This window comes from Desmodus rotundus, chromosome 8 (genome assembly GCF_022682495.2).
Source record: "Desmodus rotundus isolate HL8 chromosome 8, HLdesRot8A.1, whole genome shotgun sequence".
Taxonomy (NCBI): Eukaryota; Metazoa; Chordata; class Mammalia; order Chiroptera; family Phyllostomidae; genus Desmodus; species Desmodus rotundus.
The window spans coordinates 130,374,038-130,401,767 of record NC_071394.1 but is presented as its reverse complement, the minus strand read 5'-3'; the positions used below and the strand labels follow the sequence as shown (position 1 = coordinate 130,401,767).

At 58.4% G+C, this 27,730-nt stretch overlaps 3 protein-coding genes and 1 long non-coding RNA gene across 8 annotated transcripts; 1 reads left to right on the top strand and 3 right to left on the bottom strand.

Annotated features, from left to right (window-relative positions):
• The first annotated feature begins 187 nt into the window (after positions 1-187).
• Positions 188-5,413, top strand: DALRD3 (DALR anticodon binding domain containing 3). 4 transcript variants are annotated; one of them, XM_045199802.2, is made up of 13 exons: positions 188-798; positions 2,132-2,583; positions 2,661-2,956; positions 3,080-3,336; positions 3,423-3,502; positions 3,587-3,715; positions 4,060-4,130; positions 4,215-4,276; positions 4,394-4,476; positions 4,564-4,743; positions 4,817-4,930; positions 5,028-5,096; positions 5,180-5,413. In XM_045199802.2, the coding sequence occupies exons 2-13, from the start codon at positions 2,419-2,421 to the stop codon at positions 5,297-5,299; spliced, it is 1,626 nt and encodes a 541-aa protein (XP_045055737.2). In that variant the 5' UTR covers positions 188-798; positions 2,132-2,418; the 3' UTR covers positions 5,300-5,413. The 4 variants fall into 4 exon arrangements, 3 of the variants coding, with proteins under 3 accessions (XP_045055737.2, XP_024421745.2, XP_024421744.2); XM_024565977.4 differs by lacking the exon at positions 188-798 and having other exon boundaries at positions 928-2,583; positions 4,843-4,930; XM_024565976.3 differs by lacking the exon at positions 188-798 and having other exon boundaries at positions 928-2,583.
• WDR6 (WD repeat domain 6) lies at positions 5,212-12,235 on the bottom strand. Its single transcript, XM_045199796.3, has 7 exons — positions 12,065-12,235; positions 6,747-9,228; positions 6,587-6,670; positions 6,378-6,494; positions 6,164-6,282; positions 5,461-6,063; positions 5,212-5,344 (listed from the first exon to the last, which is right to left on the bottom strand). Exons 1-6 carry the CDS (start codon positions 12,162-12,164, stop codon positions 5,603-5,605), a joined length of 3,363 nt encoding a protein of 1,120 aa, XP_045055731.2. The 5' UTR covers positions 12,165-12,235; the 3' UTR covers positions 5,212-5,344; positions 5,461-5,602.
• On the bottom strand, positions 10,252-11,558 carry LOC139441098 (uncharacterized). Its single transcript, XR_011651504.1, has 2 exons — positions 11,365-11,558; positions 10,252-11,334 (listed from the first exon to the last, which is right to left on the bottom strand). It is a non-coding gene; the product is annotated as an uncharacterized lncRNA (long non-coding RNA).
• A 229-nt stretch (positions 12,236-12,464) lies between the features above and the next one.
• Positions 12,465-26,205, bottom strand: P4HTM (prolyl 4-hydroxylase, transmembrane). Of its 2 annotated transcripts, none has more exons than XM_045199939.3 (9): positions 25,852-26,205; positions 25,591-25,672; positions 17,484-17,674; positions 16,752-16,848; positions 15,285-15,447; positions 14,548-14,733; positions 13,727-13,817; positions 13,407-13,530; positions 12,465-12,895 (listed from the first exon to the last, which is right to left on the bottom strand). In XM_045199939.3, exons 1-9 carry the CDS (start codon positions 26,179-26,181, stop codon positions 12,675-12,677), a joined length of 1,485 nt encoding a protein of 494 aa, XP_045055874.2. In that variant the 5' UTR covers positions 26,182-26,205; the 3' UTR covers positions 12,465-12,674. The 2 variants fall into 2 exon arrangements, with proteins under 2 accessions (XP_045055874.2, XP_071078256.1); XM_071222155.1 differs by having other exon boundaries at positions 17,550-17,674.
• Positions 26,206-27,730: the final 1,525 nt, after the last annotated feature.

Sequence of the window (27,730 nt, the reverse complement as noted above, 5' to 3'; positions counted from 1 at the left end):
CGCTCTCCCAGGTATCACGCCCCTTCTCAACCGTCACCCGCGCGACCGTTGGCGTCGCCGACGCGAGTCCCGCGGGGCGTGGCCGCGCGTGGATTGGCTTCTTGGGAGAGCGAGGGGGCGTGGCCGGGTGGCTCCTCTTTAAAATGGCTCCAGTCTGCGGCCAGAGCTAGCGGAAGGCACGCCGTAGTAGGGTACTTGTAGGTGTTCCGGTGGCAGCTATTGGACAGAACCGGACTAGACGTTGAACTAGACAGCGGCTGGAGCAGCACCCTGTCTTCGCTCACTCTGCTCGCGTCCCACCGCTCCTGACTTGAGCCGATTCAGAAGGCCTACTGGCGCGAGAGTTGCTTGCGCCCGCGCGGGGTTCGGGAGTCTCCGCGCACCGGACCGTGTCGTGGCTTCAGGGGAACGTGGCCGCGTCTGCTATCCGCGGGGCCGGGCGGGTGGGAGGCAGACTCGGTACAGACGAGGGCGGTTTCGGTGGATTCCTGGGGGGTCTTGTTGCCGCCGTGCGAACCCATTGGGGCCCCTAGAGCTCCGAGCGCTAGTAGTCACCGGACAAAGGGCTCCGGGTGCGGAGGTGTCCCGGAGGCGGGCGAGCGGGTTTACTTCCTCCCGGGCCTCACGGGAGCGCTTCCTTCTTGGCGAATCCCCAAGACCGCCCCGACACTGTCACCTCACCAGTGGCTCTAGCTTCAGGAGATCAACAGGACTAATCCTACCCCGCGGGTGTAATTCGGAACAGGACTCGATCCCGGGGGAGGCCCCCACCGTCCCTCCTATTGTTTTGGGGCCCAGGTGAGCTCCTCATTCCCACAAGACTCGATTTCACCGTCTACTCCTAGGTCCGCCTCCTGGGACTGAAAATGAAGGGGTTCTATTCTGGCCCCAGGGCAAGGGACCCCCCACACACACACCGCCACGGCTGGACAGCGGGCAACGGAATCCCAAAAGCAGCTGTTGTCTCCAGAGCATTTCAGCTGCACTTGGATTTCGTTCCCTGCTCTCCTGCCTGAGCAGCGTCCTGGTCCAGGTGGAGTGGGCGAGCCCCTGACCCCAGACGTGTTCCATTGGGTCTGCTAATCTCTGTCCCTCAGGTGCGCCGTCAGGCTGTAAATTACGGTGCCTTAGACGTGGGAAAGTCTGGGCGGTGGCCATCTCTGGAACCCAGGGTAGCACTGGTGAGGGAGAGAGGGCAGACCTAGGCCCGCCGGTTAGGGCTGCAATGGCGGTGAGTCCCACAGGGCCTCCCCAGCCCGCAGCTTGCTAAAGATAACCCTTCACTTCCTGGGGAAAAACCACCCCAACTCTTTTCTAGTATCGAGAGTAGCTGAAATCCTCGGCTGGGTCTCCAGCCAGCCCAGATAACAGCTGTCCTAGAGGCCCACGCCTGCCAGGACATGGAAAGTTCCTTGGAATGATAGGATCATTCCCTTTGAGTAGGCGCCCAATAAGCTATCGGGAATGTTGCATCCGTCCAGTGCTCTTTAGGCGCCTCCCAGGAGGTCCTTGAAGCCCTGGCCGAGAAAGGGGCCTTGCCAAACTTTTTCTGCTCCTAGGGTTCCCTCTTGAGTGCTGAGCACTCACCCTGCTTCAGAGCAGAGATCACGATTTTCCCAGTGCTCGGTGCTGTTTCAATTTCAATTTCATTAAAGAGGAAAAGAGGATTTAAATAAGTTATGTTGAAGTGAAAACATTCGGGTGTCCGCATAGGATAAGAAAAGAGCTTTCTGTCTGGCGGAGGAGCAGTGTGCTCTAGCAGAGCCTAAACCGGGAAGCAGGGGGATGGATCCCTGTTAAAGTGCACCAGGTTAAAGGAGAACGCTTTCAAACCTGGCAATTCTGGAAGCCATCATAATGGCTCTGATTCCTCAAGAATCAAGGGGAGAAAACTGGTAATTCTGTATCAGTGGGCGTTTATCGGGAATAAAAGACCCATGTCTCAAAGGAGAAAATGCTTGCAAATAACCTGAAATCTCAAAACAAATTCCTTTTTAAATGAGTTTAAATTTAAAAAAGGTCGTGAAGGTGGCACTAATGTAAGCCGCCCTATTTGTGACAATTCATTTGGAACTTTTAACATTTTGGTCATGCGTAAAATGACGGAAATGAAACGTTATCACAAATATAGAGATGTAAGCCTTCGATGAGGAGAGAAAGAGGCCCCACCAGGTCGCGAGGATCCTTTTCCTGGTTGCTAATGCGGGTGACAGCGAAACAACCCTAAGCCCAAGAAAACCCCGAGGTTTCGGACCCGGACCAAACAGCACAGGTGGGCCACCGTGGGGCCGTCTGTCGAAAGCGGTCACCACTGTTCCCCTCTGGTGCACCTGCCTACTCGCGACCGGATACCCCGCCCGGTCAGTTGCTCCTCCGGAAGTTCAGCCTCCCAAAATTTTGCTTCCGGTTCCGGTCGCTATGGCGACTGGGCGCCTTGGGGTGGAGGAGACCCTGGGGGCTCTCAACGCGGCCCTGGGAGCTGGCGGCCCCGTGTGGTTCAAGGAGACGCGCGCCCGCCACCTGCGTGCCCGAGACTTCCTGGCGCCACGGCGCGCGCTACAGGCGCGCTTCGAGGATGGACAGGTGGGAGCTGGGAAGGGATGTGTGGCCAAGGGTAGCTCGGAGCACTGCAGCCCACTCATTGGCCTGCTTCCCTGCAGGTGCCAGAACCTGTGGTCCATGCAGTGGTCGGCCTGCAGGGCCCCGGTGTGGCCCCGGTGTTGCGATGCGAGCCAACACCCTCGGGCCTGGCGCTCCAACTGCAGCGGTCTGTCGTCTTCGAGCGCGTGCTCGGCTCCGTGGCTGCCTATGCCGCGCCCGCTGCGCCTGCAGCTCATGGTCCTCGCGTCCTACTGCACTGCCCATCGCTGCGTGCTGCCCCCTGTGCACTCCGCCTGTGCCAGCTGCGGGCTGTGCTCGTGGCTGATCACCTTGCTCGAGCTTTGCACGTTCACGGGTGAGCGAGCGCGTGGGGCTAGAGAGGAGAAAGCGTGGCCCTTGGGGACTGGCCGCTGCAGGTGGTAAGTGGGGGTGAACCGTACCGGTCCTCAGGCTAAAACAGTCACCCTCGCTCTTGCAGGGTAAGTGTGAGCCTAGTGCCCGCCGTGCGGGACCCGCACATGTCGACATTCCTGCAGCAACTGCGGGTGGACTGGCCCTCTGCCTCGGAGCCAGCCTCAACGGAAGCCCTGTGGAGCCGCGCACTGGCAGAGTTTACCTCTGCGGGTGACAGGGGAGCCCTGTCCCCCCGCGTCCTGGGCAGTGTGTGCCTGAAGGAGCTGGTGGAAGGACGGGGACGCTCAGCTGGTTATGACCCCAACCTGGACAACTGTCTGGGTAGGACCTGGAGCCTAGCAGGGCCAGATAGAAGACGGGGACTCATGTAGTCCCGGCTAGCCCCAGTGCCTGTGTTCCCAATGCAGTGACTGAGGATCTGCTCTCCGTGCTGGCCGAGCTGCAGGCAGCTGTGCAGCATTGGCCTGAGGACGGCTCCCCAGGCCTGGTTAGTGACTGACATCCCACCCCCTCGGCCTCTGGCAAACTGAGGTGCCCTGTGCCCGGCAGTGACTGTTGTTTTCCCTTATAGGCTGCAGCCCCAGATGCTGGTGCAGACAGCTGCATGGTGGTCCACGTGGTGAGTTACGAAGAGGAGTTCCAGCAACAGAAGCTGGACCTTCTCTGGTGGAAGCTGGATGACCACGCTCCTCTCAGACAGGTAGGTTAGTGATAGAGCTCCCCCTACAAACTTCAGAGGGCACCTGAAAACCCATCAAGGGGCCTGCAAGCTGACTGATGCAGAAGGTGACACTTGACCTTGAGACATTCATTAAGCTTAGTGAATGGGAACAAGCATCAGGTGGAGTCCTGGGAGGTGGTGGGGTCTGGAGGCACATCCTGGAGAACACGAAATAGGTCTCCTGAGGGGCTGGGCTTGAGTGGGAGGCGCCAAGCCTGGTGGTAACAGCCTGGGGGAGTCCCGGCACCAGGTTTCAGTTCCTTGTGGGTTTTGCTGCTGGTGGGTGTCACCAGCTGGCTGAGCCCCTGCTCTCCTCCTGACAGAAGCACCTGGTGTGTGGCCCTGTGAAAGTAGCCGGTGTGCCCTGCGCCCTGACTGCCCCTGAGTACTACGAGTAAGTGAGCCTGGGAGGAAAGCCACTGAGCCACCATAGCTGAGGTTGGGACTCCACCCACTGGCCCTCTTTTTCAAAATGCAGGCTCCGGCATGCGCAGGTGTGCAAGGCTTCAGCACTGAAGCACAGCAAGGACCTGGCACAAGGTGGGCCTGGGAAACTGGCTGTGGTGTGGGGCAGTGGTGGCAGCAGGTCATCTGCACCCCTGGCCCAGGTTCCTTGCCCGTGGAGCCTGAGCAACTAACCGACCTATGCTCCCTCAGACCCAGCCTGGACAGAAACCTTCAGGGTTCTCTCCGTGGCGAGCATCAAGTTTGAGATGCTGAGCAAGGCCCCGCAGAGGCAGGTGAGCCTGGGTGCCCCACAGGACTGGGATGGGGGAACAGGCCGTGTGGTGGCTGCCCGCCCTCTCTGCAGCTGTGCCGTTCTTCAGCTCCTCGTGGCTCTGGCTGACAGCACTTCCACCAAGGGGACCAAGAGTGGCACCTTTGTCATGTATAATTGCGCCCGTCTCGCCACACTCTTTGAGGGCTACAAGCGCAGTGTGGAACAAGGTCTATACCCTGCTTTCCCACCGGTGAGCAGCCTGGATTTCTCTCTGCTCCGGGAAGAGGTGAGTGCCCCTTTCGGCAGTGGACACCAGCAGGCGGCTCGGACGTGCCCTCTCAGCAGCCTTCTCCCCACAGGGTGAGTGGCTGCTGCTCTTCAACAGCGTGCTCCCCTTCCCAGACCTGCTGAGCCAGACAGCAGCCCTGGACCTCACAGCCCCGGGGCTCCACATGGCCGCACACACAGAGACGGTGAGGCAGGAAAGACTGGGACAGACACTGCACACTCTTTATTCTGGCCTGGGGTATAAGGGCAAAGTGACAGGCCAGTGACTCAGTCTCTGTCTAGGTGTGCAAGTTTCTGGTGCAGCTGAGCATGGATTTCAGCTCATACTACAATCGGGTACACATCCTAACAGTAAGCACATAGCAACGGGGTGTGTGGGAGGTGCAGGGGAAGGAAGCTAAGGATGAGACCAGCAGGCCCCTTCTCTCCTCCAGGAGCCTCGACCACACCTGTTCGGTCAAATGTTTGCCCGTCTGCAGCTCCTACGGGCTGTGCGTGAAGTGCTCCACACTGGCCTGGCCATGCTGGGTCTCCCTCCGCTGAGCTACATCTAAGGCCACAGAGGTTCCAGTATCTGGGAATGTTCACAAAGTCATCAACTGTAAAACAAACAAAAACACAGCTTTTGTTAAGAGACCAGGTGCCAAAATAAATTGTTACAAAGCTTTGCTCTCTTGTGAAGACTGGGGGCATACCCTAGGCAGGCTTTACTCACCTGCAATGCCTGCTCTGAAGTCAGGAACCCGCGGCCGCCGCCTCCTCCCCTCGAGGCACGCTGGGCACGGGCACAGTCACTCCTGTTCCACTCTGTCTGTGGGCAGGCCCCCCACCCAGCAGGCCGGCCACCGCGGGACACCTCAGTCATACCAATTGTAAACCTCGAGTCCCTGGCCCCCAAGAGCACAGCGGTGACCAAACTCGGGGCTCACAGGCCAGCAGTCCATGTCGGCCACATCTGGTACGTGGTACACTGTACTGTTGATGAAGGTGGGCTCCCTGTGCCCTAGACGCCAGAAAGTCAGCCGCTGATCGATGGAGGCGGAGACCATGAGGCTTGGGCTTAGAACGTGGATGCCCGTCACGTGGGCAGCATGTGCGCAAGGGACAGAGTATTGCTCTAGGACACGCAGCTGGGGCACCAGCTCAGCAGCGCCCCCAGCCTCCTCCAGCTCTGGCACCTCCACAGCAAGCACAAAGACATGGAGGGAGCCATCTTCACTGCCACTCGCCACAAGGTGGCCCTCACGTGTAGGCAAGGTGTGCAGGCTGTTGACACCACAGCTGTGAGCCTGGAGTGTCAGGCAGGGATTACCCAGCCCTGGAGGAAGGAGATGGTTGTCAGGGCCCAGCCTGCCATGTGGGCGAAGGTGAAGTGGGAGACAGGGAGGGACAGCCACGGTTGCACACGAGCTACTCACGGTATGGAAGCCCAGGGTCTGCCGGAGGTTCCAGGGCAGCGGAGACAGGGTCCAGCACAGTGGTGAGATCCCAGAAGGCCAAGCTGCCATCAGTGGCTGCACTGCACAGAAACAGTCTCCTGGGAGCCAGGAAAAGACAGCTGGGTCAGTCAGGGAGATGGAAAGCAACAGGGGCCCCACAGACCCACGCAGAACTGTCATGTGCCCCTCTCACCTCCGCTGGTTGGGTGCCTCATGTGTGAAGGAATGGACCTTGAGGACACACCGTTTGTGGTGGAAAGTTTCAGCCAGGAGCTGCAGCTGCTGCCCAGAGTCCTGCAAAAGAAAGAGCCTGGGGGGACAGAGGGCGGCCCAGCTCAGAACCCATTCTAAACAACCCTGCACCTTGTCCTGCCCCCACCACCAAAACCCTGATGCTCTTACCTCACTGCCCCGTCACTACAGGCTGCAGCCACAAGGGGGCCAAGGCCAGGTGGGCCAAGCTCGCACACCGCTAGGCACATGTACCTGCAGAGAGAACATAGCTGTCAGGCACAGCCCTGCACAACGCCACCCCCTGCTCCTTCCAGGCAGTGCACATCACCTGGTCTCCGGGTCCACCTTGACCATCCGGTGCCGATTGCGCTGCCGGTCCCAGTACTCATCCAGCCGGTGAGATGAAAGGTGCATGACATGGCAGGCGAGGTGGCTTGGGGTGCTGGGGTCCAGGGTAACCATGATGTTGAAGCAGTGCATCTCAGCCCGGCCCCCCGCAGACACCACATGGGCAGTCAGGCCTGGCCGAGGATCCTGAGGGCCCCCTGGGGTGCCAACGCCCCATACAGCCACTGCACGCACCGAGGAGATATGGTTACAAACAGCTGTAAGCGCATGGGCTGAGCCCGTGGCTGTGGGGAGTGCCAGGACACAGACAGTCGTGTCCTCACTGCACGTGATCACAATGTCAATCAGGCTGGGCCCCTCACTCCCGGGCTCCAGGTGGTCAGGCTGCATGAAGCTGGGCACCTCAAATTCAGGCCCCAGGGTGATGGTGCCCACACGCTTTACACAAGTGATCTCACGGCCATGCAGGCTCTCTCGGAGAATCACGTGTGGCCGGGTGCAGCCACCCAAAGCCCGGTACAGCATGACATCCCCATCCTTCAAGTAAGCAAAGGCCATAGCTGCCTCAGTATCAGAGAAGGCCCAGGAGCGATGCCCTCCACCACAGTTGACGATATGCAGCTTCTCGTGTGACCGGGGGCTCCACACCACAAACTCGTTGGCATGGAAACCCAGGATGACCATATTCCCATCAGCCATCATGCGGAGCCCAGCCACCCAGTTCATGCCTCGGCAGGACTTCTGCCTTAGGACTGGCTTCAGTTGGTTGCCTTGCACGAAGAGCTGGTAGTAAGCACCATCACGCCCTGTACTGTACACGTAGCCACCGTGACAGGTGACTGAGGTCACACCTTGCTTCCCATGCAGGGAAGGAAGGATGGACACAGGGCCCCACTCGGCTAAGGCCGTCTCACCCTCCCCTCCGCCACTATCCACTCCCAGGGCTCCAGCCCCAGCCCCAGCCTCTCCTGCAGCCCCAAGATCCTCGAACAGAGCTGGTCTGGAGGGGAACAGCAGCACAGAGCCCCGCCGGTCTCCGCACACCAGGAAGTCACCCGGGGGCAGGAAGGCACTGCACGTGTGCCATCTCTGCTTGCTGGGAGGCAGCAGGTACCGGCAGCGTTCCTTGACAAAGATGGCCTTGCCGGAGGGGGCGGCTGTGACCTCTAGGCAAGCCACCATGCCACCAGGGCCTGAGGCCAACAACAGGAGCTCCTCATAGCCACGCAGGGCCCAGCTCACGCTGTGTACCTTCCCGTGGAACAGGGTCAGGTCCACGGCTGCAGTTGGAGTGTTGATGGGAACAACCTTGATGCAACCCTCCCCACTGGCCATGGCACAGAGTCCGAAGCCCTCAGGACCAGGTGCTGCCTCCAGAAGGCAGTAGGACTGGAAGCGCTTGTCCTCCAGCAGTTGATCCCAGCACTTGACCTCGAGGTCATAGAGGTACAGGGCCCCTGTATCAGTCACTGCCAGCACTCGCCATGAGCCAGCCAGTGTCACAGCCTTGAGGGCACCTGGCCTGCTACGGGACTTGAAGCAGAGAGCTGAGACCCCCGAGCCTGGGTGCCCACGTCCTTTCAGGTGCCACAGCCGGATGCCTGAGTCATCACCCCCAGTGATCACCCAGGCCTGCCTCTCATGGGCCGCTATGGCCCGGATCCCACGGCCCTGGTGGCCACGAAATGCCTGGAGGATCTCACCTTCATGGCTCCATACCAAGCAGACACAGTCCTCTCCCGCACTAATCAGGTAATTCTCTAGCAGCTTGACCTGCCACACACGGGCGCTGTGCCCAAAGCAGTGCCCAATATTCTGCACCCGACCCCCAGGCACCCGCAGGTCACCCACCTTCCAGATGCGAACACTTCGGTCTTCTGAAGCTGTGGCCAACAAGCCCTTGCTTTCCAGGTATGACATGCTGAAGATTACACCCACGTGCCCGCTGACCCGTCGGTCGGGGGCTACAGGCTTATTGTCTATTAAAGCAGCTGCTGGGTACCAGACCAGAAGCTGGTTGGAAACAGCACCTGCCACTATGGTCAGCTCCTTCCAGGTGTCTCCAATCAGACAGGCAGATGAGAGGGTGCACCTGTCTGTGCAGGGCACGTCCTGCAGGAGGCACCCGATCACAGGGTCGTACAACACCACTGAGTTGTGGCCCAGGGCCAAGGCCATGTTCCCCTCGAGCCAACGTGCATCCCAGATCCAGTCAGACATGTTCCACAGGCCAGAGCGCCAGAGCTCCCGGAAGCGGCCCTGTCCCCAGCTAATTTTCACAATTCGGAGTCCCTTGCTCCCAAACACAGCTACCATGGCCTCCAAGTCAAGGTCTCCGCTGGGTTCTGGTCGCACTCGGAACCCATGGATAAGGTAGTGGCCAAGCAGGTTCTGTACTCGCTTCATCATGCGCAGATGCCCACCAAAATCCAAGCTGTACACCAGGACATCCGGCCCCTCACCTAGACAGAGGCAAAGAGCCACATCAGAACCCCCATCTAACTGATGAGCTGTGAAGAGGGGAGGGCAGGGGGCTTCTCCACACGCAGCTATGAGTGCACCAGGACAGACAATCCCGCAGTCCTGAAACCACGGGCTCGGCCTCAGCCGGACTTTCAGTGGTGACATTCTAATCCGGCCGAGAATTCCTCACACTCACAGCCTCCTCCTCGCCCCACCTAACTTAGGCTTCAGATGGGAACCCTCTCAGCTTTAGTCCCCAAATTCTTAGCCTCATCTACCTGCACATGAATTGTTCTCGAAGCTCCTAACCCCAGATGAGAGGCCTTCCCACTAAGACAATCTTTTCACCTTCAGGCTACAGCAGAACCCCACCCGATTTCCAGGAGCTTCTTCCCTGTACCTCAGAGGACGTGAGCGCGTTCAACACTGATGGGGAGAAATAGGAGAGGCAGCCTGCACTTTGGCAGCAAGGGCTCCTATGGCCCTTGGCTGCCTCCTGGCTGCCCTGTAGGCACCTCCCACTCTACTAGCTCATCCTCAAGTTCTCCCAGTGCTCATCATACTAACCATCTGCCCATTACCCAGCCCCACACCAGGAAGCCCACAGCTCATTCCTCTTAACTTCCCACATCTTCTCTGCCTCCAGGTTCTGTGGATTTCATTTCCTAAACAGCATGCAAATCCCCACCACACTGACTTTGGCCCAGAACATCACTTCTCAACCGGACATGACCCTAACAGTCCCTTATGCCGCTCCTAGTCTGCAATCTCAATCTACAGACTTTCAGTAAATACTTATTGGACATCAATTATAAAACAGACAATGAACTGTACACGCTGGAGCAGTGAATAACCACAGGCCCTGCTCTATGAACTAAGCAGACACTAAACAGCAGCACACAAGTAACCTACATTGTTGTAATTTGGTAAGTTCCAGGAAAGAGCTATATAGGTTGCTCTCAGAATATAAAATGGGAAAGCCTACTCCAGTGGTTCTCAGTTTTTTGTTTTTTGGGGGGTGCAATTTCCCCTCCAGGAGACATTTGGCAGTCTGGAGACATTTCTGATTGTCACAACTGTGAACTGTGTTACTGGCACCTAGGAGTGGAGGCCAGGGGTGCTGCTCAGCACCCCACAATGCAGAGCCAGTCCCTCACACAAAGAATGATCTGACCCAGTATGTCAACAGCGCTGAGACTGAGAAGCTGCTCTGACCCAGCAAGACTGGGTGAGTGCCAGGGGAGGCCACCTTGAGGACAGAACATTTATTCAGGCTGAGGAACCAAAGATGAGCAGTGGTTAGCCAAAGGAAAAGCAGGTGAGGGTAGGGGGTGGGAACCTTCCCTGGCAGAGAAAATAAGTTTGACGACCCGAGGTAAGCAAGATCTTTGGGTGATGTGGTTGAAATAAAAAATGAAGGGCTGAAGGATGGGCTAGAGAGAATGCCACGGAGGGGATCAGGGAGACACACAGCTGCGTGGCTTCAAAGGATGGCAGTGAAGGTACAGATGCCCCATGTATGAAGTCCAAATCAACCAGACTGGAAGTCACAGAAGCCGTGAATCCACTTAAACAGCTTTATAACCTGTATTTCCCGAGCCATTTCCCTGCTTAAAACACTTCAGTGGGGCCTCCCCACAGCCCTTAAGAGATAAAATCAGATCGAGACCTAAAACTGACTGGCCTCTGCTATTTTCTCCAGTCTCTTCTTCCATACCCCAACCCTCCTCCAGCGGCACAGAAATTCCTCTTCCCTCCAAAAGCGACAAATTCTCTCAGCCTGAAGGCCTTCGAATGCTTATCCTCTGGAACTCCTCAGGGCTGAGTATCCTTAGAAACTTACCCCTGCTCTCCCCCTAGTTCACTCTGGTGCTTCTCTAGGTTTCTGTCTAGCTATTCTCCTCCTCCAGGAGACTCAGTTTAGCTCACCGTAGGAACCCTAAGCTCCCAGGGCCCCCATACTGGATCAAAACTAGGCACCCCTCCCCATCTCACCCCTACTCTCGCGGGGTTGGCAGCAGCTCACTCAAGACTCGACAGTCAGTCCTCTGCCTTAGACCCTTTTAAACCTCTGCAGCAGCAGCCACTTGGGGCTCCAGACAGACCTCACTGGCCACTTGGGGCTCCAGACAGACCTCACTGCTCCCCAGCTCTGCAGCCTCAGGACCCAGGCCTTTGCTGGTTTGTGCTTTCCAACCCCGCTCCCCTGGGAAAAGGTGGAGGTGGACAAGGATATTGAATTTCTTGGATCCCAACCATCTTAGGGAGATCTTAGCCTCCGCCTTCCAAAGACCTCACCCTTGTTAGAAGCCTCTTCATTTCCGCCCCCACCCCCGCCCCCAACTTTCAGGACAAAAATCTCACCTGCCTTGGAGGCCACACCCCCGCCTTCGGTGCCTCGCCCTCCTCCAAGGATACACCCCGGACCAGCCCACTTTCTGAGGGTGCCTCATTCCCAACATCCCCTCCCCATCTCCTTGGGAGAAGACAAACCCCCGCTCAACTCATCAAAGGGACAATTCCTCCTCCCCTTCCCCTGCCTCCTAAACGACTGCGTTTCCCCACACCTTTCCGCGGTCCCACCCGCCCTTTCCACGTCTGATGCAGTCTCTGAAGGGCCTCGGTAGCCACATCAGGTTTTGGGGAAGGGGGTTTTTGGTCTCCTGGGCCCCTCCGGCCGGGCCACTTTCCCGCCATCTCCAGGGCTCCCGCCCACCTCCGGGCCGGCCTCCCTACACCGCCAGTCCCCCTCCTCCCGCTATCCCTTTGTTCTCTGGCTCCGCCCAGGAGGGCACTCGGCTTCCCCGCTAGGGCGCGCCTCAAATTAAACCTCACCCGCCAACAGCCGTTCCCCCACGCACTCCAAACCCGTGACCGGGAGGAGTATGAGCTCCGAGCTTGCCCGCGGCCAAATGTAGTCCTTCGAAGCGTCCATGTCGACCCTTGAGCAGCAGCAGCTGCCACGACCAAGAAAGGAGCTGCACTCTCGCGAGACGAGCCTTCCCCGCGCGCAGCGCCGCCGGTGTACAGCGCCCTTGGCAACAGGTAGCTGAGCCCAAGCTCGCCCCTGCCGCTGTCCAATGACGACCCTCCGCCCCATGCAATCCAGCTCACGATTGGTCGGGCCGCCATCGCCCCACCCCCTCACGTGACGCTCGCCGAGGGCCACCGGCAGCCTCCCTGCTCCCCGTCCCCACGCCGCCTCCCACCATCCCGAGCTCTTCGGCCCGGCGGCTCAAAGCCGTGTGGTTTTATTTGACAGGGCGGCATGAGTCTGTATACAATAAATAACATGAATATTGGTGCTGTGCCCTAATCGCGGCTGGAGGCAGGGATGGGCAGGACATCGGCCAGATATTTGGCCTGAAGCTGGACAGAGGGCTGCAGGGTCCCCAACCTTAGGCGGCGGGCGACCTGCGGCTGGGAGCCGGGACCGACACTTCCCTCAGAGCTCCACGCGCGCGTCGCGGTAGGCCCGGTCCAGGGCCCACTCTGGCTGCGAGTCGGCGCCACCTTCGCGAGCCAGGCGCGCCATCTCCTGCTGGAACAGCGCCTGCCGCGCTCGGCTGGGGTCCACGTTGATCCAGTTGTTAGCGATCCACTTAGTACCACGAGTTACCAGGCAGCCCCCGTGCAGCGAGTAGTCGTCCACGTCGCCCACCCAACCTAGAAGAGGAGGATGGTGTGAGCAAGAGAGGGGGCCGGAGAGAAACTAGGCTGGGCTGACCTGACCTGGCCTCATACAGCCGAAGGGCACAGCAAGGGTGGCCCAGCTGTGCACACCTTTGGTAGCAAACATCTGGCCCCAAAGGGGCTCCTTAGGAGCTCAGCATCTCTCACTGACTAATGCCTTCCCAACACCACTGGCCCTCTGAAACCAGCTTTCTTGTTGCCAAGCCTGCCCAGACCCGTTCCCAGCCTTGATGGGTAAGGGATGTGTCCCTGGTCCCAGCCAACTGGAAGGCTAGGGCACCAGGGAATCACTGGGGTGGAGATAACCCGGGAGGCTGCACAGGTGCAGGCTGCCAGAGCCACTGAGGGTGGTTTCGGGGAGGCACTCGGAGCGCAGAAAACCATTTGTAGGATGGTCACAAACAGCCCACCAGGGGGCTAGTTGGGGCTGGATGAAGGCAGGCTTCCCTCAGAAGGCACTCCTGGCCGAGCCAAAGGCCCTCACCTTGCCCATCTGGTAGATAGTTGTACCAGAACACTGCTGTGCCCTGCTGGGGTTTGACACGAAGGTTCCCCTTGTCACAATGCCTCCGAGTGTCACGGAGGTCAACGTCATCCTGAATCAGACTCTGTGGGCGGCAGGGCAGTCAGGTTTTCAAGCTGCCCCCGTTGTATGGCCAGGAGCCAAGGCCAGGTAGCCAGAGGGAAATCAAAGAGACGTGCCCAGGGGACCACTTGGGCCCTCATCCCAGGTCTGGAGGGGAATTACCACATTTGCCCAAGGCCCTGCCATCCCACCCAAGTAACAGCCTGGTTGGCTCTTACCATTTCGTCGTAGGTTCTGTTGTCTGCTACAGGGAAGACGGTCTCTCCCCCACCGGTGACGTTGTTCAAATAAAACAGCACTGTCATGTAGCTGCAAGACAGGGGGGCTGCTGAGCACGTCCCCAGCTGTGGACACGCCCAGGGACTTAACCTGCAGGCAGGAGAAGCTGCCCAGGTCCCCAGGGGCCAGAGGGGCAGGCTGGGACTAGTGCTAACAGGGCAGGTCAGCACCAAGTTGTCTTTAGCCCATTCTTTCCACCTGGTGTCTTGGTGTGTGTCGCCAAGCTTTTTGTGGCCACGTTCACAGGTGCAATTAAATTACATGGCCCTGACCAAGGGCCACCTGGGAAAGGTAGGCTAGCAGAAGCAGCAAGGTCATGCAGAATGACTGCTTGTGACTAGAAGGGGCTGAGCCAGAGCAGCCACAGGAAGAGGGGAGACCTGCCTCCGTGCCTTGGCAGAGGAGCGGGACACAGCTTTAAAGGGACCTGAGGCGGCCAGCAGCGGAGGCAGGGTCAACACCTAGGGCGTGGGCAGAAAGACCTGGGTTGCGGCCTTGCCCTGTCCATTGCCTCAGAGCCCTGGGGACCAGTCTCAGTGTCTGTGGGTACCTCAGCCTGGCCACTGAGACAAGATGGCCACCCCTTTCCTGACACTTGGTAAACAACCTGGGGGACAGAGGTAGGAGTATCCTTGACCAGGATGGCCCAGTGCTCTGCTGGCCCTAGGCCAAGGACAGGCCCGCAGGGCAGGGCTGGGCTTAAGACATGGGCGTGTCTGGTCTGGGAGTTGAAATCAGCCCTCGGGTGAGAGTTACTTGCCGGCAGGATGTCTCGAAGGGCACAGACTCGTTGGCTACCAGCTTCGTGTGGGAGCAGATGGTCTCCGGGTACACAGGCCCGCTGTCCACGTGGGCATGGTAGTGGCCTCCCTCTCGGTACCTCACAACCTGCAAAGGCTCGCTGAGCTCCACGATCTCAGGTGACAGGCGGGTGAGGCGCAGCACCCTGGTGGGCAGCAGGCATTCGGGTGGTCGGCCTCATGCAAGGTGGCACCCTGAAGGAGCTGCCACAAGCCCTGCCCCTGCCCACCTCCCCCGGAAGCCCCTTAAGTCACACCAGACTGGTTCTGTAGGAGCAGGAAGAGGTCACTCATGCTGAGCCCTTCTCCCTGGTTGCCAGAGACACCCACTGGGTGGCAAAGATGTGCTTTGTACCAAATTGGGTGGGGGACACCCCCCAGGTAGTTTATCTAAAACCCCTGGCTGCTCAGGAGCAGGAGGTCCGGTGGATGGAGATAAGAGGTCATTTCTCTAATTAGCAGAAAACAAACATTCAATCTATTTCTAATCCCAGATGTACACTGTTGCGCACAGTTAGGGTTGATTTGCTTTTGTTAATTGCCTGTCTCTCAATGGGTCCCAATGCTGGTCTAACAAGTGGAACTTAATCCTGAGTTGGCTTATTGATTTTGTCCTCTCCGCCCAGCCAAGGGCTTCTGTGGGGGTCCTGCAGGGCCTTCTGCCCCGGCACCAGGGAGGACAGCCTCAGGCGCTCACCTCTGGCGGATGGAACGCATGACGTGGTGGGCACCTTCCCCCTGGTAGAGCCACGTGTGGTGGCTGTTGCGCACCAGCTCGCTGGACTCCGCCTTGTGCCTCCGCATGTACTTGTGGAAATCCCGAAGGTCCATGGCGGAGAACTCCTGCAGGCTCAGCACCCCTACACGGGGCACCCACCGTCAGTGCCCGTGGAGCCCCCACGGCGAGGCCCCGCAGCAGGCTGCACTTTCCTACCTGCCCTGGGGGGCCTTTTGCACTTGTCCCCAAACTGGACTCTGGTCAAATGAGCCTGCTTTCTGTCACAGGAAGACCTAGAGAAGTTCACTTCCTCAGTTTGAGCCCTGATATGGCCCCCAGAAGGAAGAAGCCCAACCCCTGCTAGGCTGGCCAGAGCAGGATCTCCACAGGAGGTCTGAACTCTATGGCCAGGGCCCTGGGGCACCGACTGTCCTTGGCCCTCCAACCTGGCTCTACAGAGTGTGGTGGCCGTCCAGGGTCCTGTGGAGGGTGAAGAGAGCAGCCGGTGCTGCCTTTGTCCAGGGCCTTCCACACCACAGGGTGTACGGTAAGGCCAGGCTCCAGAAGTTTCTTCGTGACCTCAGGTCCCATCCTGGATGGCTATGCCTGGTCAGTCCTGCCTGCCAGGTTACCAGCTGACCTTGGCACAGAAAGCCAGAGCGCTCCCCTGTTCCTGCCCAACCCACGGAGCAGGGGCTCCACCCTCCTGGGGTTCTGGAACCGAAGCTGCTCTCTTCAGTCCATATATTCTGTGTGCCCCAGAGGAAACACTTTCCACCCTTTGGCCCAGAATTCTCTGAGAATGGGGCACACCCCACCAGCTCTGTACGGGGGCAGAGGCAGCAGGGTGCCACTCTAGCTGCAGGTCCCGGACAGACTCTTCACTCTGGGTTCACCAGCTACAAGGTCATTCTTCCAAGTCCTGTTTGACTGTTGTATCTTCTTCACTTGGGCATGAGAGTGATGCTTCTACTTCAGAAACCTCCTAAGGGTTATGCCTAAACATGCGTGGGGCAGGGTGCCTACATGACAGCCCCCATCCACATCGGCCCCGAAGGTCAGAATGGCGCCAGGTGGGCGAGAGGAAGGCAAGGGAGGCCTTGGTCGGACTCGGAGGTAGTCTTCTGGGGCGGACCCTGTGCCTGGCTGCAGAGAGGCCGATGGAGCAGGGTGAACGACCTAGCTCAAGCTGGCCTCTGTGCCCCTTTGCTCCCACTTTACCCACTGTGCCCTCTGCCCACCACAACTGCGGCTCCCGCACCTCGGGCTCTAACTAATGAGGTCAAAAGGGTCTCAGAGAACTGCCCTCCACTGTCACCTACGGGAATGGGAGGGTATGGCTCCAGCCTCTTCCCTGAGGGTGAGGGCAAGGCGGGATCCTCACCTCCTTGCCTCTGGCTGCTCTACCCTGGCTGGGGGATGGACCGCAGAGAGGTAAGAGCTCACCGTCACCATCAGGGTCAGCCTTCATCGCTGAGTACATCTCCTGAATGTTCTCTGGAGTCATCCACCGCCCACTTCCCAGGCGAGTCTGGGCCAGGACCTAAAGCACAAGGTGGCCCGCCATGGGGTGGCCCCAGTGATGGAGAGCCACCAGGGCACAGACAGCGCCTAGTAATTGCCACGGGGCTCAGGGTTCAGGTGACAGGGCGTGGGTGAGGACACAGGAAAAGCCTACAGTCCCTGAGCTGGTGAGGAAAAGTAGGGAGGTCCGGTGGCATCTGGGAAGGCCAGGGAGATAGTCGAGAGCCCTGAGGGCCAGGGCCACTCTGTGTAGGCAAGGGACCCCACAGCCCACCGAGCCCTCTCCTGGGAAGCCTGGGTGAGAGACATGCAGAGAGGTGCAGACGCCTGGCCTCTCAGAGCCGCCACCCCATACACCATGAGTTCCATGGGGCTCCTTGCCACGGCAGCCAGGAATCCAGACCACAGGTGTGGCACAGCACCCAGCAACTGTAGCAATACATGCCATCACCCCCAGGAGGACTCTCCTGCTATCTCCTGGGGTCCCAGGGCAACAAGGAGCTCTCCAGAGAAGAAGGGAAACCCTGGGTTTGGGCATGCTGATGTGAGGAGGCACCCGACTTGGGGCCAGGGCTGAGCGGGACAAGTGACCTAGCCACCAGAAAGACAATTCTGTACCCCCTAACCCTCCCCCATGCCTACTTCAGTCCCAACCTCACGGAGCTGCAGGCGACCATCATGGTTCTGGTCCAGCAGCCGGAAGAGGTCCAGCTGGCTGACCTGCATGGTGCCCATCGCCTCCTCGTACTCTTCAGTGGGCAGGATCTGGCTGCGCTGTAACCCCTTCATCTGTGCCAGGTGGATGATGAGCCGGCACTCCTCATCACTCAGGAAGCCAGGGACTTCTGCCAGAAGAGGAGGTGCGTGAGGCCAAGGACCAAGCAAGGGCACGGATGGACCCTGTGCCTTCCTCTCTACAGGGTTCCTGGTAACTCCCTGGTGGTCACCAGGTCAGGAGAACTTCACACACCCCTCCCCATCTGCTCTGGACTGTGACACCAACTTCAGGCTGTCCTGCAGGCCAGCCAGCATTTGGGATGCGGGGCTTCTCTCTTTGATGCCGAGAGCACATGGTTTCCAGGGGCCAAGCTGGGGCTCATCTGGGTCTGGGCTAACCCACCTGGGTGGGGGGCGGGGGGGAGGGCAAAGGCCAGAGGGCGAACCTGAAGAGCAGAGGGTTGACCTCCACTTCTTACTTGGTATATATTTAAAAAGTGCAGGATGGTGACTGGTTTTTGCTTTCACTTTTGCTTTCCAGCATTATTCAAATAAAAACAAAGAGCAAGACACTGAGTGCTCTAGGCCCGTCCTTGCCCTCCATTCTGCTGCACAAGTGGGCGCTGGCCATCTGGCCAGGGCCGAGCTGCCGGGAGGTCAGTGGGGGCCACTCAGGTGTTTGGCGTATGCTCTAAGAAGATACCCCAGGTGTCCTTTGCTTTGGGAGTAAATGTAACTGAACGCCTGCTCCATGCCTCTAAGTCCCCAAGCCAGGCTGGGTCTTGGTCCCAGTGGCTGGACGCCCCACCGCAGGCCCACAGGCACTTCCAGAACAGGAGCTCGGGCTTTGTTTCCTTCCCGTGTTTCTGGGAGAGAGGACTTCCTCAGTCCAGGGACAAGAAGGCCACAAAAGCAACAGACCATGCTGCCACCACTGCCACAGTCACCACTGCCACCGCCACCAGCAACCCTCAGAACCCCTGCAGGGTGGTCTGCTACTTCTCTGGGCTACACTCCCAGCAGGAAGTTCCAGCCATTGCCGAGAGGAAGGGAAATGGCCACTCAGCCAGGACTGGAGAGGTTTTGAAACAGCAACCACTGCAGCTCACATTTCAGAAGCAGGCTCTGTCCTGTCCTAGGCATGCTGCCCTCGAGTCCTTAACCTGTGTGCTTAGCGCTAAAAAGTGAGCAACACCCCATTAATGTGCCCTTCCTCCCCTCAAGGAACCCCAAGCACGGAGACATCAGCCTGAGGAGGACAAAAGGGCCACCCAGGCTGTGGTACTCCAGAACCCGAGCTCATGACCGCACTGAGCTCCGTGGATAGGTGACTCAGATGCAATGGCACTGGGGACAGGACAAAGACCCCCACCCCGGCAAACCCAGAAAGGCTGTGTCAGCCACCGAGAGGGCAGCGCTGCAGGACAAGGACTCAGAGCAAATTGCCAATGAACAGAGCTGCCTCCTGGTAGCTTAAAAAATACACCAGAAAAAGAAAAGAAAGCACAGGCCCAGGTTTCTTCAGTTTATTAGGCGCTGTAATCCGCAGGCCCAAAGGAGATGCCACCCACTTCTACAGGCCCCCATGTATGCTAAGCAAATGCAGCAGCCCAGGCCAGCATGCTGGAGCCCCACCGGGGGGCCCAAGCCCCTGGGGTGGGGGGTACAGCTCTTCTTTTAAAGCCTTCAACTGCAGTCCATTAAGGCCAAGGCAGAGAAAGCAGGAGATGGCTGGAGGGCTGTGGCTTCTGGTGCACTGGTGGTGCTGTGACGTGACAGTGTGGCAGGGGCATGCCCACCCCCAAGCCACAGTGCTATGCCACGACATTGGCCACAGAGATGTGGCTCCCCAGCTTGTTGGACCATGACACAGTGGCCGAGGCCACCCAGCAGTCAGCCAGCTAGCTGGCTGCCCCTGCTGGCCAGGGACTGCCACCCTGATGCCCCCTCTTCCTCTGCTCCCTCTTTGCCCTGGTGTGCCTCAACAGGTAGGGCTCAAGGGAGGGAGGCTTCCAGGTGAGGGTGGGGCCTCTCCTCAGCCAGGACCTGTGCTGGCCGCTCTTCACTAACCACAGCTGGGTGCCTCTCAGTGCCGAGTGCTGATGGGGGCAGGGAGGAAGACGAAGGATTTTTTGTCAGGGTTTTCCTGGCAGAGGGGAGCAGGTGTCCAGAGGACCACCCATGGTGAGCTGCCTTGGTCTGGACCCACAAATCATCAAGGGCTCTTAAATGTCAAGGTTGGGCAAGCAGCAGGCTGCTTTTGGCTGGGCGCTCGGAGCCCCTCTCCAGCAAATGTAGAAACAGTCTACCCAAGGGGTCCTGGCAAGAGATGGAGCCAGGGCTCCCTGGGTGGCCTTTTCTCCCAGAGATGGCAGGGCTGACCCCTCTCCCCCAGCCTAACCTATCCTGTGAATACCAGTCCCCTGAGTCCCTTTTCGGCAGAGCGAGGGCCCTCCTCAGAGCCCCAGGGTGACCCTGCCAGCAGCAGCTACACTGGGTGGACTCTTTCAGAACCTCAGCATGGGGGCCCAGTACTCTGCCAACCCCAGCCTTGGCCAGAAACCGCAGTGCCCCGCAGGCCTTTCAGGACAAGTGGGAGGGAGGGCACGGCTCTTCTAGTCCAAGATCGAGAAAGGAGGCCCAGAGTGCAGGACCCCTCCCACAACCTCGCCCAGGCACTAGCTGTCCTCCCAGCTGGAGGAGGGGGGGCCGCTGGAAAGGGCAAAGCAGCCCAGGCTAGGGGAGCAAGCGGGGAGGTGGGGGGCGGATAGAAGATAGTAGTGTTGTCTGGGGGAATGCAGGGCTGAGGGTGGAGATTCCAGCAAGCAGAAAAAACGATTGTGCTGGGCTGTTGCTAGGTGACCAGGTGTTGTTGCCCAGCAACCACGGAGTGCCAAGACCGGCCAGTGGTCTAGGGCACCCCGCTCCCTTCCCGCAGGGTTATCTACACGCAGCCTGTGTAAGGTCGTGCAGGCCAGCTGTGCTCCCGTCGCAGCCTGCTACGGCTACCCCTGGCCGGCCATCCCGCACTGCAGACGCTTTCCCTCAGGCCAGGGCCTCTGCGTGGCGGCCATCTCCTAGGGCTCCTGCCCTGGCCACCCCTGTCTCTGCTCGGCTTCTAGGCTGCTCTTGCCTCCCCTCAACCCCACCCTTTCTAGTCACTCCCCCTGGGAATCAGGCAAATGAATCTCTGGTGGGAAAGGGGCCGCCCACAGCCCGGCAGGGGTGGGGGGGACCTGCGCTGATGGCCCCACCGCCTACCCACCCCTGTGGCCTGGTGGGAGCCTCACTCAGTCTCCTACCCCCCTTCACCGCCCCCCCCCACTAGTGCCCCGAGCCAGCTGCAGGGACTGTGAGTTGCAGGGGGCCCGTTCCTCCAAGGAGGTCCTGGACAGGCTCTGCACCAGGGACATCAGTGAGCCCCTAGCGCACAGCGGACGTTACACATGCCTTCATTCCAGCCCCCTGCTTGGTGCTAAGACCAACAAAAGAGAGGCTACCCAAATGCTATGCCTGGTTAGAGCTAAAAAAAAAATAAATCTCTTTAATAAGCTCGGGACTTTGCTAAAACAAAAATCTGCTAAGGAGGGGGGTGGCATTTAAGAGAAGAGCCCTTCTCCAGGTCCAGGATTCCATGGGCAGAGCCTCAGACAACAGGGTTCAATGGTGGAAGAGACGGGATGCTCTCAAGAGGCTCCCCTCACCACCCCTCATCACCCTGCCCCTCTGACCCCATTCAACAGTGAAGTTTAGGCTCTCCCGGAACGAGCAACCGGTCATCCTCTGGCCCCTTAGACTTGGGCCTGGACTGCCGGCTAGAGGTGCTGAGGGCAGGCCCGCTGGCCCCTGCGGAGCTGGCACCCACTCTGTGACGCTGGCTGCAGCTGGATGCCACATGCGTGCACAATCTCCTGCGTGGAAGACATGCAGGGACCTATGTGCTGAGTGGGGAGGTGCAGGGCCCCAGCTGCTGGTAACCGTGGCCTATGCTTGGAGCCCGGGCCACCAAAATCTGCAGCTGACTGTATACAGGTAGGACCATCACCAGTGCCCAGAACAGCGGCTAACACAGGCAGCGAGAGCCTGAGCCCTGGTAGCCATGGCCTTTGTGGTAGCCAAGCTGGCTGTGTGCCCTCCTGGACACAGAGCCCTCTTTGTGCTACCCCCACGGGTATTTGCAGGTCAGAGTCCCGCAAAGCTCCAAGGCTCACCCACAAGCTGCTCAAGCAGGGCCGAAGCCCATTTCCATGGTCACGGCTAGGGGCCGCTCCCTGAGCTGGTAGTGCCCTACCCAGACCAAAGGCGGGCCCGCTCTGTCGGCTATGTGTGCTGGGCAGGCAAGACCTTTTTGTCCTTTCTAGACCTCGGATGACAGCCTGGCTAATGCCCTGCTACTGCCTACAAGCCCCAGCACCCCAAGCTTCGCTTCAGGGGAGGCACGAAGCCTTGGGCTACGTGTACCCTGGGCCCGATTCTGCTGGTCAGGCCCCAGCTAGACAGACTCAGTTGCACCCACCTGACCTTTAGTGGTCTAGTTCTGCCAAGCAGCAGGCCCGGGGAACAGCAGGTGGGGCGGGGGAGGTGTTCACACAGAAAACTGCTTCAAGTTGCTTGGAAACCTGAACGAACAGACAGGCTAACAGTCCTTCCCCACTTCTGGGCCTCCAGTGTTTACCAGGAGCACAGTGGTCTTAAGTAGCTGCCTAACTGTTTTCTTAAGCCACAAAAGAATAAATTGAGAACTCCTATGATAAACTAGTCATGGTTTTAAAACAGTTTTGTGTCCTGGTGTCAACCACTCATTTATCTTAAACAGTGAAGAAAAAAACAGATTAAAACTCTTGCTAGCCCACTGGAAGTGCCCCCTGCTGTTCTTGAAGAGGGTGCCTGCGGGGTGGGGGGAGGCGTGGAGGCCACTCTGAGCAAGCAGGCAGGTGCTGGACTGGCTGAGTGCCCAGGAAACCCCTCCAGCTGGCCAGTAATGATTGGTAGACAGGACTCTGGCTGCTGGACACACAGCCAGAACAAGTCCGGCCTCCTACGCCTGCAGCTCATCTTTAGGGGCAGAGGCACAAGTGACACAAATTAAATACAGAAGACGGTTTTCAACCATGCTGAGTGCTGAGAGAAAGCACGCAAGTGGATGCAACCTCTTAAGCGCCTGTAAACCCCTTATGACAAGTTTGAGGTCAAGAGAGGTCTCTGAGGAGGGGATGTGTGAGCAGAGGCCTGGTGGAGCCTGCGGGTGGAGGGAAAAGCACACACCAAGGCCCGGAGGCTGCAATGAGCTTGGCGTCCACGAATCAGCAGGGAGTAAGTCAGGGAGGGTAGGAGATGAGGTCAGAGAGGTGAGGGCCTGGGGCGCCAAATGAGACTTAGGAGTGAAATGGGAAATCTTGGAGACTTTTAAGGAAGGGAGTGATGAGGTCTGATCTATTTAGCTACAAAATGAGTGTGGGGTGGGGTGGAGGGAGAAGTGAGCCACGTGAAAGAAAGCCATGTTCCCAGAGAGGTGACAATGACTCAGAACTGCAGCATCTGGCTTCCGCACCGAACAGAGGTCCAAACCCTGGGGAAATGCCTACCACAGTCAAGCAGGCATTTGCCAGGAAATTGGGATGAAACTTTTGTGGCCTGGGTCCCACATGCTCAATGTCTCTGGGAACAAGGGCGGGAAACAAGAAATGTTCCCTAAAGGGAGGCTGCAAGTGGTGGGGAGCACTTCCGTGGAGATGGAGGCACCTCGGGTAGAACCCAGCCATCCCCCATACCCCAGCTTATATCCTGAACCCCCGCCCTTGGAGTTCTGGCATCTTGGGCCCCTGAGGCTGGTGGGTCAGACTTGGAGCCAAGAGCAGCAGGGCAGAGGTGGCAGTGCCAACAGCAGGCCTACTCCCCTCTGGGCCTCCCTGACTCTTTAGGGCGACAGTGGATGGATGGACGGGCAGGCACAGAAGACAGACAGACGCTGCTCCTTCTAGGGGGCAGGCTTCCTTCTGTGGATTCATCCAACACCACAGCTGTCAGGAGCTGCCCCTCCTTGGACACTCCCTCCTGTGCGGTTTCCCTCTCAGCTGGACATCTTGTAGTCTGTGATCTGGTCTGCACTGGTCTCACCTCATTTCACAAGCAGCAAGCCCCAGGGCTTTCTGGGTAAAACCTGGGACACCTTCCACCAATAGACTCAAAGGTGATGTAAGAGTCTGGAGGGAAGTTCTTCCTGCAGCTTCCCACTTCGCCTAATCGTGCCCTTTGTAACTTGCAGAAACAGATCCATCGGATAGATCTCAGAGCCATAGCCACTTTACCTTCTGTCACATCTCTTCTGCTTCCCGTAATTTACTCTTGGTGACTTCCGTTCTGGGTTTCCCATTCTCTGCTTCGCAGGACTTTGATGCAGTAAGACGCATGTTTGGGGGTTGGGGTGGCAATTAAGTCCTCATGGCTCACTTAACCGAAGACACATCTGAATTGAGTATATACTCATCCCAAGAAGGCTGAGGAGATAAAGCACGACCCCCTCAGGGGTGTCTGGTCATGGCCATGTCAAGGTAACGGGGTGAGGTGAGCGTTGTTCTCTTGGCCTCAATCACCCTTTCCCGAATTGCAGCCTGGTTTGATCCCATAGCGCCTGCAGGTCTTTGCTTAAATACTTTGATCACGGAGGACAGCCCTGGCCATCCTATTAAGAGTCTCGACCCCACTTGAAATTCTGCCTTACCTGTCTGTGATCACTTATTATCATCTGACACACCATGCGTATTTATTTATTAGTTTATTTATTGTCTGTCTGCTCATCTGAATGTCAGCTTCCAATGTTTTTGTTTGTTTCCTATTTTGGTCAATGCTGTGTCCCCAGTGCCTAAAATAGTGCTTGACACAGACTTTAACATCATGCAATAGTAATGATAACAACAACCTTTTAGGGCCCCTCCCACAATAGGGCTAAGGTCAATAACCTATTCCCCTCAGACAGCATGCAAATGAAATCGTTTGCAGGGGTCTAGGCATAATCCCCAAGCAGGGTCCTCTGCTCCAGGGGTAATGGTGTGTGCTCAGATGCAGTGCCGTGATGGTCCCCAGCCCCCTCCTTAAATCTCCGAGCCCACTCCGTCCTCCAGTGGCCAGGAACAGTCTGGGTCTGCAGGTAAGTGGGTCACTGAGGCTGGGCATCCAGTGCTGGGCTGGGAAAACCTATCCTGGGCAAAGTCATGGGTCAGGGGGCCCCCACGTTGTGGACTGGTGGTCCTGGAAGGACTTCAGAGCTTCGCAGCTAGCACGCTGGCTTTAGAAGCAGGCTGCCTGGGTCTGAACCCTAGCGTCACCACTACCTGCATGAACCTGGCCAAGCAACTGCAGCTTTCTGTGCCTCACCTTCTCACCCACTAGCCTGTAAAGGGGGTTTTCACCCACCTCACACACAGGTTGTAAAAACTGAATGAACCAATCACACCAAGCCTAACATATAACAAAAGAGGTCAGGAAATGAGCTAAAATGCTGGTTCCAAATGAGGCCGCCTTGCAAGGATTTGATGACTACCGCTGAACACACAACTCCATCCTAAGAATTGCAGTGCTGGTAGCAAAGGCCGATGCCTCCGTGGGGCTGGTTTCTGGGCACCAGTTCATCCACAGCTGGAAAGCCTGTTTCTCATCAGATCACAGGGCCTGAGATCAGCAAGGACCAGTTATCAGTTTCTCTCACCCTTCCCCCATTCTAGAACGTGACAGCATTAAAGGTGACAAGGAGTGTCCCCGGACAGTTTCAATGAATTTCAATGAAACGCGTGAACACTTGCCTCAGGGTCACAGGATCAGCTACAGAGAATAGGGGTCGGAGAGGGGAGTGTGGAAAGGTCATTCTGCAACCCTATTATGGAGGTGGGGGTGGGTACTTCACTTTGGGAAACCTCCAGATGGAAAAAAACGGGAGCTACCTGAAAGCATCCATTTTCAAAACAAAAGTCACGTAGTCCAAATGAGCCTCAAGACGGCCACCGCAAAGCAGCCCCCTGACACCTCCCGGGAGCTCCAGCGGACTTACCGAAGAGCAGTGGCTTGAGGCTGAGGGTTCGGATGAAGTGATGCCTGTCGGCGACCAGCTGGACCTTCTGCTCGTGCCCCACCTAAGGGAAAGGGTCACATCGGACAGCTTGGGAGCCAGGCCGCGCGGCCCGAAGGAAAAGGCTCCCTGACCTGGGAAAGAGTGGGGTGCGCGTGAGGCAGCCAGGGAGCTGCGCTGGCTGGGAGCTGCACCCTGGGCCCGGAGCGCCGCGAGGTGCGGGGAGGGGGTGGGGAACCTCACCTTGATGCCCTCGAGCCGGGTGAGGGGAGCCAAGGTTGTCGCGGGCTCGGGTTCCGGGGCGCGGCGCTGGGGCCCGGGGTCGCTGCTTTCGTCGCCGTTGCTGTAGTGTACAAAGAGCAGCAGCGCCAGCACGTTGCCCAGGTACAGGTGCACGAACACCATCAGCACGAGGAAGTAGGCGCGCGAGCAGATGCCGCGGGGTTTGCACAGCAGCCGGACCGGTGCGTCCTCGCAATTGCCCAGCCCGGCCGCAGGCTCGGCAGGGTCGTGCTCAGGCGGTACCCACTGCGGCCTCACGGCTTCAGGCCTCGGGCCCACCGCGGCAGCCATGGCGCCCAGGTCGCGCGCGTGCGCCCAGGGGAGGGGCCGCGGGGATGCCCGCGCCGCGCCGTCGCCGGGACAACCGCTGCCGAGCCTGCGCGCACTGCGGTCAGTGGTAGACAGTGCCTGGGGATGCTGCGCCAGCCTGCCTGGAGCCGGCAGTGCTACGCCCGGTAGCTCTGCGCGCCGTAGACCCCGGTCCACAGTGGAGTTTGTCTTCCTGAGCTGGGTTGTCAAAAGGTGGGGACGCACACACCGTTCAGGGCAGAGGCCGACCCTCTCTTCCCCCAATGTAGATGCAACAAGAGCAGCACCATTCAAGGAAACCCCAGTGGAAGTTTCTCCTTTTCCTGGTTAAGACGCACTTCCCTCGTCCGGGAAAAGGGTGGTCTGTATTTTCTCGCGCCTGGGAATGGGGTGGCAGCGAGGAAGCAGCAGTGCCACAAAAACGACTCAATACTGCGGTGGATTGGGGCGCCGCGGAGAAGACCGCCCATGTGATGGCGTAGGCTCCATGGCTTTGGGTGGTAACACTCGTCAGTGTAGGAGGCCAAGAATGCTTGGAGTTTAGCTCTGTGGTCGGTCTGGAGCTCCCGGGGAGGCCTGCAGGAATCAGGCCTCAGGAAGAAGCTGTCTGACGTGCGGGGTCGCGTAGACGGTGGGACCCCGCCTGGGGTTGTCAGAGAGGGCTTCCTGGAAGAGCCCCGGCACCAGGACGGTCAGATCCCACACGGTAAAAGCAGGAATGCGGCAGGTGCTCAGGTGCGCAGAAGCTCTCCTTGCCTCAAAGACGACACGTGGGAGGGAGAAAGGGACTTTTCCGTAATTGAGTGACCATCGCCTCTGAAGAAAATTGAGCTCAAACTGTTGTCAAACCCAGAGTGGAAGGACATGCTAGTGGCCCAGCGCCAAAGCCTGGGCATTTTCAAGCTCCTTGCTCTCCAGGGCCTGGTTATCCTTAGGCAGACATGCATATGCCCTAGGGCAACGCCGTGGAGGCAGGTCCCACTGGTGGTTTCTCCTTACCCTGTCAAGACCCCCTTTCCCTCCCACGTCCTCCCAGAAAAGTCCAGTCTGCATTTTCTGGTTTCCTCAGTAGGAGAGGCCAGGGGCTCCAAGGATAGACCTGACTTCTCTTGGGGATTCTACACACAGTGGTGGTTTTCACCAGCGCCCGAGTACATGGGTGCATCCATTCATCCAGCTACCTTCAGGGACCATCCCCTCAATCTCCTTAAAATAAATATTACAGAGAAACACTGTCCAACCAAAGGAGGCTCTGGGTGTTTTGGGGGGAGGGGTACAGGTGGCAGTGGGAGCTGTGCGCTCAGCCAAAGCTGAGATGCTGACCACACACCAACGGTCCAGCATCCCGCTCCGGATGGGGTGGGAAGCGACAACTCCACAGCCAACCAGGCAAGCCTGAACTCCCCTCCACCGCTGCCAAGACAGACGTAGCAGGATCTGGCGCTTCTCCCTGACATGAATTCCGCAAGAAGTGACCCGGCTACAAAAAAAATGCCCCTCACTCACATCGATGAAAATCCTATTACCACCT